A 12757-nucleotide genomic window follows, 5' to 3' on the forward strand; every position below is an offset into this window, starting at 1 on the left:
GGAAGAGAGGAGAGAAAACGCGCGCACGATGGCGGCTTTCCGTAGCGATTCGGCTTCGTCCGACGTCCGATCGAGGCGATTCCGGTGGCGTTGGAAAGCTTGTTCCGGAGCTTTCTTTTGACACCAATTTTGAAGCAAATGGAGTCGGATGAGTGAGATATGGAGGAGAGAAGTTTCGGGTTTTCAAGCTTTTTCGGATCTCGACGATCCGACCGTTGGATCGATGATCGAGACCACATATGGACTGAGGAAGAGGAGAGGAACATGGTGGTATGATCAGATTCGGCAAATGTCGCCGCCACCGTGGCCGGCTCACCGTCTTGTGGTGGTGCGTGATGGCTCGGCGAGCTATGGAGATGGTTCAACTTCCAGAGGCTTCCTCATAAATTTTTGGAATTTTTGAGACACAGATAAACTTCGGGTAAGACAATTTTTATTATTTCTCTGTCTGTGGAGCATAAATACAGTGTTTCTTAAACAGGAAAAATTGGAGAAAAATTCTAAGAAAAATATATGATGAAAGTAAAATTATTTGGAGATATTCTATGGTGTTAGTTGAATTTTTGGGTGATCGTAGAATATTTTTGAGAAATATGGATGGATTTTAGTTATATTTTTAGCATGTGGGCATATAAGATTAATTGAAATTAAGATAATTAAATTTTATATAATTGGTTGAAGCTTGAGGATGGAGGTTTAAATATGTGAATATTTAATTGGGTTGAATTAAGAATATGTTAGCTGTTGGAAAGTTATGGAATCGAGTAAAATTCTTGAATAAAATATTCGTGGATGATCGAAAAATTATAATTCCTTTTGCAATAGTCTTGTAATATTATTAAGGACCGCGGGGCAAAATTTTAGAATTTTTAGAGCATGTTTGAGTGGATTTTTGAAAAATGTCAATTATAGGGACTAAAACGTAATTTTTAAGATTTTGAGTATTGTCTGATTTGGAGGGCCCAGGAGGGGCCATGTGATATTGATGAGATGTGATTGTGGGAATTGAGAATTTAGAAGTGTGTTTTGAGCCATTTTGCAGGTTGGGTAGGTCCTAGGTATAGGGGAGACTCTGCCGGATTTTCGGCACGACTTAGGACGTATTGGTCTTTTTCTTTGTTTGTATTGAGTCAAATTTATTAAATGATTGTAATAAAAATTGTCAGGTGAGCCGGGACAGCCTTCTTCCTCCGCCCAGCTGCCACAGTGATTGTCGTCAAGTCTGTGAGTAAAATATTAATTTTAATTGTAATTTCGATATTATTATATGTTCAGCATGCCCATGCATCACTTATATGCATATATTTATGTAGTTAAACTCTAGGCACGAATTATGATGCATTGATAACTGTTAAAGTGCCATGATGTTGTTGTGGTAATTTGGAGCAGTGTGCGTGCGTTGGCGTGCGTGTGATGTGGTGTGGACTATGGATAGGACGGGTAGTCACGGCTTGAGTTCTTCGCTGGGAACCCGATCCTTCGAGGGGTAGTCACGGCTTGAGTTCTTCGCTGGGACCCTCGATTTGGTTTATTAAGCGAAAGTCCGGCTTGAGTTCTTCACGGCACCAAAGTTGGATTTAAGAGAGTCGTATAGGGATCGGCTCCATATGTTATGATTGATGCTACAGGGTGCGTGAGTGCTCCAAATTACCTTTTTGATGTTATGATGTGAAAATGTTGTTGATGTTGCATTTCACTCTACAGGGTGTATTAGTTTTAGATAGTTATAGAGATTATGGTTAAAATTGATATTTTACTCTCTGAGTCGAACGCTCACTCCTGTTCAATATTTTTTTCCAGGCCACAGGAGGAGTTATTTTACAGAGCAACCTGTTTTCTTCCTCGCAGGTTTAACGTCAATTATTTAATTGTTTTACTATCTTTTCTAAATTAAAAATCTAGAACTCCGCATGTGTTAGAAATAGTGTGGACCTTGGTAGAGGTTGTGCTAACTTAAATTTTTAAGATTAATAAATGAAGATTTCTATGGTATTTAAACAGTTTGTAAATGAGGTACTTAGGTTGAGTGGGCTCCACGATTTTAGTTCTGAAAATTTACAGGCTAAGTTGGCCCGAAATGAAATTATAACAGTTTGATTTAAATTATTTTATATGCATATTAGGCCTAAATTGTGGGCCTGGTTATGGATTTGAGGAATAGTTAGGCTTACTACGGGCCTTGGGGGCTTTAAGCTGGCCCAGGTCCTAGTGCCGGTCCTGCCCATAGGTTGGGTCGTGACATTTTAGGTGTGCTAACAACTGCATTAACACTCCAATTATTTTGAGGGAAATAAAAAGGACAAAAAAAAATTATTTAATTTATTTTCTTAGACAAGTAGGGTTCATACAGAAGAAAATATTTCTAATTTTTTATTTGTTTTATGAAAGATATTTTTAATATTTTTTAGCGTTTAAGATATTTAGAAAATTATGTTAATGAAAAATATTATTTTAATTAAAAAAATTAAGTTATTTAAATTTTTTTTATTTTAAAAAATAAAGTTATTTTTTATTTTTTAAATTTTAATAATTTTATTAAAATATAAAAATACTTATACATATATGATATAAATATATATTATTAATTTAATATTACAATCAAATACCGAATAATATTTTTATGAAATTTTTAAAAAAATATTTTTTTATATATAAATTACTTTCTGCGAGATAAATGGAGTCTTAAAAAAAGAATTCAATTCTAATATAATTATATATTTTTTAAAAAAATAAATTAAAAAAAATTATTTTATTTATTAAAATTTTAAATATAAAGATTGACAAAAAAAATTTATAAAACAAATTTTTTTACGGGTTAGAAATTATCAAAATGCAAGTGTCAATTAGCTAGTGTTATGTAATCCTATATATTCTGTATATAAAGAAAGGTTTTTTTTTTTTTAATTTTTTTAAAAAATGCCATTTGGCATACTATTTTTTTTTAATCTTATTATTGCAAAATAAGTACTAGTTTATGGTTTAATGACTATGAAAATTTGAATTTTATTTTTTAATTTAATTTATGTTTTATTAATTCGAATCCAAAATATTAATGTTAATAACAATTTTAATTCATTTAATAATTTATAACTAAATAAAATATTAATGTTAATAACAATTTTAATTCATTTAATAATTTATAACTAAAATATACATACAAATTCTACAAAATTATTTAATAAGGAAAAAAATAATTCTCACCACTTATTTATTATGATATTAAAAAAATATTATTTTTTAAAATTTTCTTTTTGAAAAAAATTATATTTTTAAATAAAATTTTTTTATATTAATCAAAATTCGTTTAAGTAAAAGAAATAATTTTCTTTATTAATAGATATAATTATATGTAATTTATATGTACATTTTCATTTTTTATTAAATGCATACAAAAATTTTAAAAAATAAATTAATAAAAAGAGAATTTAGGTAATTTATCAACATTTATCTTATAAGATAAATCATTTTTCACCATATAGTTAATTAATTATTATTTATAAAAAATAAAAGTTAATTAATTATTATTTATTTCATTAATTTTCTATTGAATAAAAATTAATTATTTTTTTTGAAATTAAAACAAATCCCTAATTAAATGTGAAAAAAAAATGTATGCTATTGTAGTCCCGAATGCAGTGAATCATCCCACCCGCCAACGAATCAAAATAAATAAACCCCAACGCTCAACCGCCTTCAAACATATGAAGACCCTCCTTCCCTCCCTCTCAATTCACATTTTCCTCACCTCGTATCTTCCGCTACCCGCGCAAGTTAGCCTTCCAGAGCAACGAAAATGGCGGTGCAGCACCCGGTGGCAGAGGCAAGCGAGGAAAGCCCCTTCGGATCACTCTCGCCTGCAGAATTCTACGCCCGCCACCGCGTCACCCACTCCTCCGAGTACATAACCAACTCCCGCGGCCTCAAGCTCTTCACCCAGTGGTGGGCCCCGCTCTCTCCCACTGAACCCATTGGCTGTGTCGCCGTCGTCCATGGCTACACCGGTGAGACTAGCTGGTTAGTGCAGTTGACTTCCATCCTCTTTGCCCAATCTGGTTTCATTGTTTGTGCAATTGACCATCAGGGCCACGGCTTCTCGGATGGCCTGATCTACCACATCCCCGATATCAATCCCGTCGTCGATGATTGCATCGATTTCTTTAAGGCATTTCGTGAAGCCCACGCTCCCAATTTGCCCGCGTTTTTGTATGCCGAGTCACTGGGTGGTGCTATAGCTTTGTACATCACCCTTCGTCAGAAGGGAGCGTGGGATGGGCTGATTTTGAATGGTGCCATGTGTGGGATTAGCGACAAGATTAAGCCTCCATGGCCTTTAGAGCATTTGCTTTTCATAGCCGCTGCGGTGATGCCCACTTGGTGCGTAGTTCCCACTCGCGGATCGTTGCCTTCTGTCTCATTCAAGGAGTCGTGGAAGCGGAAGTTAGCTGTGTCGAGCCCGAGGAGAGTAGTTATGAGGCCACGCGCGGCTACGGCGTTTGAGTTGCTGAGGGTGTGCAGAGACCTGCAAGGGAGTTTCGAGAAGGTGGAAGTACCGTTGCTGATTGTACACGGCGGTGATGATGTGGTGTGCGACCCTGCATGCGTGGAGGAGCTACATCGACGCGCCTCGAGTAAGGACAAAACTTTGAAAATTTACCCAGGAATGTGGCACCAGCTTGTTGGTGAGCCGGAGGAGAGCGTGAATTTGGTGCATGGTGATATGATGGAGTGGCTAAAAACCCGAGCTGAACGTGCAAGAAAGGGTGGGGAACTGCCACAGGAAGTTGGAGGCGCGTGATTGTTACGCTTAGATATTTTAATATATTAACCAATGGGAAGCTGAGTCATGGGATAGAAGCTTTAGGGGTTATGGCATGTGTTCTCGGTTTGTATAATTACTCTATAATCGTCGTTGGCCCGTCTTCTTTAAATATCAGACAGGAACTTCACCTGCCTATTTAGAACTGGTTAAATAGGCAGGAACTTCACCTGCCTATTTACATGCAATGGCTGAACACTTATTATCTCTGTTTCTTTTAATTGCAAAAAGGGAAAAAAAAAAAAAAAATCTTGCTGTAATGTTCATTGCCTTTGAGGCTCAGAGTCTACAGTTAAATAGTTAAATGATTTTATAGTCCTCGTTTTAACTCACTCCATAAAGGATTTACCAGGAGTCATTGTCAAGTGTCAAGAGTATAGACAACTTGCAATGGATTCACTCATTCCAAATAGAGACGATATTGAGTCTTTAATGCTGGGCGAAGAGTCGAATAAAAGATTGGATGCATTTAACACGACTGAAGGCTCCAACACACTTGATGGTAACATATGTTAGATCAATAATCTTAATTATCAGTTTGAATTGAATTAAAAAAAAAAAAAAAAAGAAGGCCATTTGCAACTTGGGCGATCAAAGTTAGATAGGTAGACTCTGACCACAGTTACATAAGGATAAGCCCACAAGGGTTCGATCAGAAGGGCTAAGGGAGTCCAGGGAGGGTTTGTTAATTCTCTAGTTGGGAAAAAAGTGATTTGAGAAAAGGAACGGGAAAGTTAGAAAAATAGGTGAGAGAAAAGGACAAGAGATTTAAATTTCTTCTTTGTTTGGATGGGTTATATAGATAAAAGGAATGAAATTTAATATTTTGTATTTGATGCTGTCTTAAGTCTCTTTTAATTAGGGGTGAGTATTCGGTTTAAATCGAATCGAATTGAATTAAATCATAAAAATTAAATTATATATTTTAGAAACTGAATCAAATCGAATTGGATGAAAAATTGAATCAAATCGAACCGTATTATTTCGGTTTAATTCTGTTCAGACCAATCGATTTTGATTTTTGATTATTTCTTAATATAGACTTAACTTTCAAGTTATTTGATCTGATTTTAATGTTAGTTTAAACCTAATAACCATTAATAAATGAAATTAAATAATATATATATATAATTACATGTAATTCAAAAATTTTTCATAAAAATAAATTAATTAAAAAATTAATAAACTTATTCAGTTCGATTTAATTGATTTTTTTTTCTTCAAAATCGAACCAAATCAAAATAATCCAAATTTTTATAATATAAAATCAAATCGAACCAATTTACGAAATTAAAGCGATTTGATTTGATTTATTTGGTTTGAACCGAATAATGCTCACCCCAACTATTACTAGCGTACTAGTGATGTAAGCCTGCACACAGAGATAGTGAGGCTAGTGACTTATTGGCAAGCCACTTTAACGCTTAAGTCAGTAACTTATTTGTGAGGCTGACTTTAATAGTCATTAGAGGTAGTTTTTTAATCTCAAATTGTTTAGTTGTGATCCCGAGATTATTAACGGGCATGACCGTTATCAATCACAGATCCCTTGCTGGCTAGTTATCTGAGTTGCTTGTGTTCTTGAGCCACAACCAATTGACACTCAGTTAGCCGTTACTTAAAAGATCAATATTCTAACAAAATTACACTTACGCTCTTAATAAAAGAAGGTGACAAAAGTACTGTAAAAGGGTAAAAAGATTAAGGGGAAAAAGATTAATTGAGAATGAACTGTAAAAGGGTAAAAAGATTAATTGAGAATGAAAATTTTTATTTCCATTTTTTTACAATATTTGGAGAGAATTTAAAAATTGAACTAGGATAAAAAAAATTTTGTTCTAATTTTCCTTCCCTCCCTTTCGCTTGATCTCCCAAATAGAATAAAAGTAAGTTTCTCTCTAAACCTTTACTCTCCTTTACTTTTTCACCTCACTCTATTTTCCATTTGCATTTTCTTCAACTCCCAAACATAAGGTAAAAGATAGGGAGGGCAAATAAGTATTTAAGTTTATTTTGTTCGGGAAAAAGTGAGGTGAAGGAGAGAAGTGAGATATCAAAATGGCATAAAGTTCAAATTTACCTTTGAATTTGTTCACAATATCAAACTGAGTCTAATTTAAACTTTATGGTAAAATTGGAATGAATTACTTACTTTTTTTTCTTAATTAAGTCCAATTTAAGTATTTAAATTCTATTATCTAAAAGAAGGATGCAACTCAAAAATAAATTAACATGATTAATGAAATTAATGAAATAGAGGAGTGTGATGAGTATGCTATGTGACTTAGAATCTCAGATAAAGTGAAAACTAAGTTATATAGAATTATAGTCAGGCTATTCATATTGCATGTGAGCGAATGTTTGGTATATAAAGTATAATATATCCATAAGACGAGTGACTCAGAAATGTTAATGTTAAGATAGATATCTACGATAATAGATAAGAATAAAAATGATCATTTTCGCTGTAATACCCCAAAATTTTAAATTTTATGAGCATTTTTGGTATTTTAATTTTATTTAAATTTTAGGAATTTTTTTGAGATTTTTCGGATTTTAAAAATCGGGTTCGATTTTCCGAAAATATAAACTTTGATGATTTTTAAAAATTAATTTAAAGACCACGTGGCAAAACTAAAAATATATTTGGAGTCTACGTATTTTTCTGAGTTTTCTGAAAATTTTTTGAAAATTTTGAACCTTGTTTTCGGTCCTGAGGCAGAGTAAAAATTCAAAATTTTGTATTCCGAATCGAACCGGACCGGTCGAATCGGACCGGCTCCTTTTTCTTCTTCCCTTTTTCTTCCGCGCGTCCCGACCTCTTCCCCTTCTCTCTCTCTTTTCTCTCTCCTCCTGCCCCTACCGTCGGCCAGCCACCTCCCCCTACCACCCGACTCACCTGGCCGCCTCCCGTCCCTAGGCCGCGGCCCAAGCAGGAAACGCGCGCGAACATCCTCCCCTGCGCGTGCGACGTTTCGACTACCCCGACCAAAATCCGGCCGATCCGACCACCAATCGGACCGGGTCTTGTGTCTAAAATCATCTACTCGACGAGAGCTTTCCATAGACACCAAGAACACCAAAATCCATAGAGCGGTTTGTCCGATTTTTGCTCGGAAAATTTTTAGCCCATTTCGACTTTTGGGCTAGATTTCTCGCAAACCGTGAACCCCACGAGAAAACCGAGAATACCAGAGCGCTCCACTCGACGAGAGCTTCGCGGGATATAAATTTCAAAATTTTTCGACACCGTTTTTCGGTGGGTCCCACGGAACTTCGCAGTATTTTTCCAAGCATTAAATGAGCTTAGAAAATTCTAAAAAATTTATGTACTAACCCCCGTGTTGTGGGCTTCGTGTAGGTATCCTCAATTCACGGAAATTCGACAGTTGACAAGATCGTGAATTTCCCGTGATGCACTGGTTCTGGAAAAGTCTCCGAATTGGATCGAGGTTTTGGCTATCCCCCTATTGTCAGACGTCCCGAGCGCGTTCCCGAAGTCGAAATCGGCAAAGGTAAACCCGAACCTTACTTTTTCATAATTTTCTAGTGCTTAAATAGGATTAAAAATCCATAAAATATTCGTGGTAGCTTAGAAAATTATGATTCTTTTTGCAATAGCCTAGTAATATTGCTAGGGACCGCGGGACAAAGTTTTAGAATTTTTAGAGCTTGTTTGGGTAATTTTTGCAAAAATGATCAATTATAAGGACTAAATTGAAATTTTACATATTGTGATGGATGACTGATTTGATGGGCCCAGGAGGGGCTGTGTGATATGATTGAGCTGTGGATATATGGATTGTAAATATAGAAGTGTGTTTTGAGCCATTTTGCAGGTTGGGTAGGTCCTAGGTATAGGGGAGACTCTGCCGGATTTTCGGCACGACTTAGGACGTATTGGTCTTTTTCTTTGTTTGTATTGAGTCAGATTTATTAAATGATTGTAATAAAATTGTCAGGTGAGCCGGGACAGCCTTCTTCCTCCACCCAGCCGCCACAGTGACCGTTGTCCAGTCTGTGAGTAAAATATTAATTTTAATTGTAATTTCACTATTATTATATGTTCAAGCATGCCCATGCATCACTTATATGCATATATTTATGTAGTTAAACTCTAGGCACGATTTATGTTGCATTGATAACTGTTAAAGTGCCATGGATGTTGTTGTGGTAATTTGGAGCAATGTGCGTGCGTTGGTGTGCGTGTGATGTGGTGTGGACTATGGACAGAACGGGTAGTCACGGCTTGAGTTCTTCGTTGGGACCCGATCCTTCGGGGGGGTAGTCACGGCTTGAGTTCTTCGCTGGGACCCCCGATTTGGTTTATTAAGCAAAAAGTCCGGCTTGAGTTCTTCGCTGGCACCAGGTTGGATTTAAGAGAGCTGTATAGGGGATCAGCTCTCATATATTACGATTGATGCTACAGGGTGCGTGAGTGCTCCAAATTACCTTTTTGATGTTATGATGTGAAAATGTTGTTGATGTTGCATTTCACTCTACAGGGTGCATTAGTTTTAGATAGTTATAGAGATTATGGTTAAAATTGATATTTTACTCTCTGAGTCGAACGCTCACTCCTGTTCAAAAATTTTTCCAGGCCACAGGAGGATGTTTTTGAGGTTAACCTGCTTTCTCCCTCGCAGGTCGATTACTAATGTTTGTATAAACTTGTTAAATCTTAGAATTTCCGCATGTGTTAGAAATGTTTATTTGATTTGGGTCTGTAAACTAAATTATTATTTTGGACCTGCAAACTTAATATTCTATGCATGTTTGATGGATTGGATGAGGGAGCTGAGCTCCCATTTATTTTTATGCTGATGAGTATGTGGAGGGTGAGCTAAGCTCCCCAATTGAGTATTTATTGTGTTTACAGGTCGGGTGAGTCGAAAACTCCCCGTTGGAAAGTCCATTTTATGGCCGGACTTTGTCCGTTTGATTTCTTGAATTTCGGCCCAAATGGGCCTTAGAGTTGGGTTAATGAACAGTTAGGCTTACTACGGGCCTCGGGGGCTTTAGGCTGGCCCAGGTCCTAGTGCCGGTCCGGCCCATAGGTTGGGTCGTGACAAATGTGGTATCAGAGCTTAGGCTCCAGATTCATAGGGAATAATTGTGTAAGTGTTGGGAAGAGTCTACTAGGAGTCACATGCGGAAAAATAGGGTCCACATTCGTCTTGCATTGTCATCTTTGCTTCTAGTTTCTGCTCCATATATTGTGTATAAATATGAGTCTATAGAGCTGTGTAATGTGCAGTTTTGAATTTTGTGGGCTAATGCTGCTGAATTTCAGGAAAATGCGTAGAAGCAGGAGAGCGCCATCGCACGAGAACAGATGTGCCTGACGAGGTGTCAGCACAGGATGAGGCGCCTACCCCGAGGAGGCGGGGTAGGAGGCCTAGAGCTGCTCAAGTAGAAGAGCAGCTGCCACCAGTACATGATCAGTCTTTTATGGCACAGGGTCCCATGGACCCCATGGCAGCTACTATAGCTGGTCTACAGAGAACCATCGATATGATGGCGCAGTATATGGTCCACCCTCCACAGCAGCAGCAGTCCACTGTACCAAGAGGAGAACCTTACAAACAGATAATAAATTTCAAGAAATTGGTGCCTGGTACTTACGATGTGTCTGATGATGCATATCGGTTCTTGGATTCCTGCAGACAGGTAGGGACAGAGCTGCAGTTGACTGACAGAAGACTTATATAGTGTATGCAGCATGTCATGGGGCCTATGCCTAGACAATGGATGAATGACTACGTGTTACCTCGGATGGAGGGTTTGTCGTGGGCTCAGTTTGTGGAACTGTTTATCAATCGGTTTGTGCCAGAAAGCTTCAGAGATCAGAAACAGTGGGCCTTTGAGGCCTTAAGATAGAATGGCAGGTCTGTAGATGAATATGCTACAGAATTTCTAGAATTGAGCAGATATGCCCCTATAGCAGTAGCTACAGAAACTATGAAGGTGAAGAGATTCCTAAAGGGGCTTGACAGGAGGTATGCGAACCTGGCCATGATGTCTGATCAGTCTTTTGATGTGGTGGTTGATCGAGCCAGACAGATTGAGATTAGCTATGCTGTGGATGATAGCGAAAGAGCAAAGAAAAACAGAGCAGAGGGTTCTACAGGTGTTCCCCAAATGAGTACTCCGGATAGTGGTGGCCAGGGTAATTACAGAGGAAAGAGTAGGAAAAAGAAGAGTGGTTTTAGACACAAACCTCGAGGATTCAGACCAGGGTACGGATCCAGCAGTGGTCACAGTTCAGGGTACAGTAGTTCTGGGTTCGGTTCAGGATCCTCCTTGGCACCTTGTGCACAGTGTGGAAGAGGACATTCAGGACCTTGTTTGATGGGATCAGGAGTATGCTTCAAGTGTGGCCAACCAGGTCACTTTGCTAGGGAATGCCCCATGTTGAGCGAGCCACAGATGGGGTCACAGGGTTCTGTTGCAAATGTTCCTTGTCAGTTGTATCCGGGTGCTTCCAACATGGCAGCGATCGATTCGATGGCCAGGCGAGACAAGGGGGACGTGGATTTGGAGGCAGATCAGGAGGTAGAAGTTAGTATCAGGGTTCTGCCACTCAGGGTAGGGGTCAAGCTCGGGTTTTCACCCTGACCCACAAGGATGCTCAGGCTTCCAATCCAGTTGTGGCAGGTATTCTTCTGGTCTGTTCTTATGAGGCTCGTGTTTTGATAGATCCGGGTGCTACGCACTCATTTGTCTCCCCTATGTTTGCCATGAGGTTGGGCAGAAACCCCACAACCTTAGGATGTCCTTTGTCAGTAGCTACCCCACTTAGTGACAACATAGATGTAGACATGGTTTTTCCGGGTAGCCCAGTGATAGTGGATGGAAAGATCCTTCCAGCAGACTTGGTTCCTCTACCAGTAATGGATTTTGATGTAATTTTGGGGATGGATTGGTTGGCAACTCATTATGCCACCTTAGACTGCAGGAACAAAAAGGTGTATTTCCACATACCTGGTGTGGAAGAATTTAGTTTTGATGGTGACAGGAGCGTGGCTCCATATAATTTGGTGTCAGCAATTAGTGCTAGAAAAATGTTGAGGCGTGGATGCCAAGGGTATTTGGCATTGGTGAGAGATACATCTGTAGAAGGTGTCAGCATGGAAAATGTTCCTGTTGTCAGAGAATTTATGGATGTCTTCCCAGAGGAGCTTCCAGGGTTGCCACCAGGAAGGGAAATAGAGTTTTGCATTGATGTTGTGCCGGGTACAAATCCCATATCCATGCCACCTTACAGGATGGCACCAGCAGAATTGAAAGAGCTAAAGGAGCAACTACAGGAGCTTTTGGACAAGGGTTTCATACGTCCGAGCACTTCACCCTGGGGTGCTCCTGTTCTATTTGTGAGAAAGAAGGATGGGTCATTGAGGTTGTGTATCGACTACAGACAGCTGAACAAGGTGACTGTGAAGAACAAGTATCCACTTCCTCGGATCGATGATTTGTTTGATCAGCTCCAAGGAGCTAGATTCTTTTCCAAGATAGACTTGCGATCAGGCTACCATCAGTTGAGAATCAGGAATGAGGACGTGTCCAAAACGGCATTCAGGACAAGATATGGTCATTATGAGTTCTTGGTGATGTCTTTTGGACTCACTAATGCACCAGCAGCCTTCATGGACTTGATGAACAGGGTGTTCAAGCCATTTTTGGACCGTTTTGTCATCATATTCATAGATGACATTTTGGTATACTCTCGGACCGAGGAAGAGCATGTGTGGCACTTGAGGATGGTGTTGCAGACCTTGAGGGAGCACCAGCTATATGCCAAATTTTTAAAATGTGAATTTTGGCTAGAAAGCATCTCATTCTTGGGACACGTGGTTTCTAGTGAAGGTATTCAAGTGGATCCCAAGAAAATTGAAGCTGTAACTGATTGGCTTAGGCCTACAACAGTCACTGAGGTGCGAA

General features: G+C 38.4%; 1 protein-coding gene and 1 long non-coding RNA gene across 2 annotated transcripts; both read left to right on the forward strand.

Annotated features, from left to right (window-relative positions):
* The first annotated feature begins 336 nt into the window (after positions 1-336).
* Positions 337-2007, forward strand: LOC131172521 (uncharacterized). The gene is made up of 3 exons (XR_009143037.1): positions 337-421; positions 1167-1224; positions 1801-2007. It is a non-coding gene; the product is annotated as an uncharacterized LOC131172521 (long non-coding RNA).
* Positions 2008-3618: 1611 nt separating this feature from the next.
* Positions 3619-5144, forward strand: LOC110647220 (caffeoylshikimate esterase). The gene has a single exon (XM_021800948.2). The coding sequence runs from the start codon at positions 3794-3796 to the stop codon at positions 4793-4795; it is 1002 nt and encodes a 333-aa protein (XP_021656640.2). The 5' UTR covers positions 3619-3793; the 3' UTR covers positions 4796-5144.
* The last annotated feature ends 7613 nt before the right edge of the window (positions 5145-12757 follow it).

Source organism: Hevea brasiliensis, chromosome 14 (genome assembly GCF_030052815.1).
Source record: "Hevea brasiliensis isolate MT/VB/25A 57/8 chromosome 14, ASM3005281v1, whole genome shotgun sequence".
In the NCBI taxonomy this organism is placed as follows: Eukaryota; Viridiplantae; Streptophyta; class Magnoliopsida; order Malpighiales; family Euphorbiaceae; genus Hevea; species Hevea brasiliensis.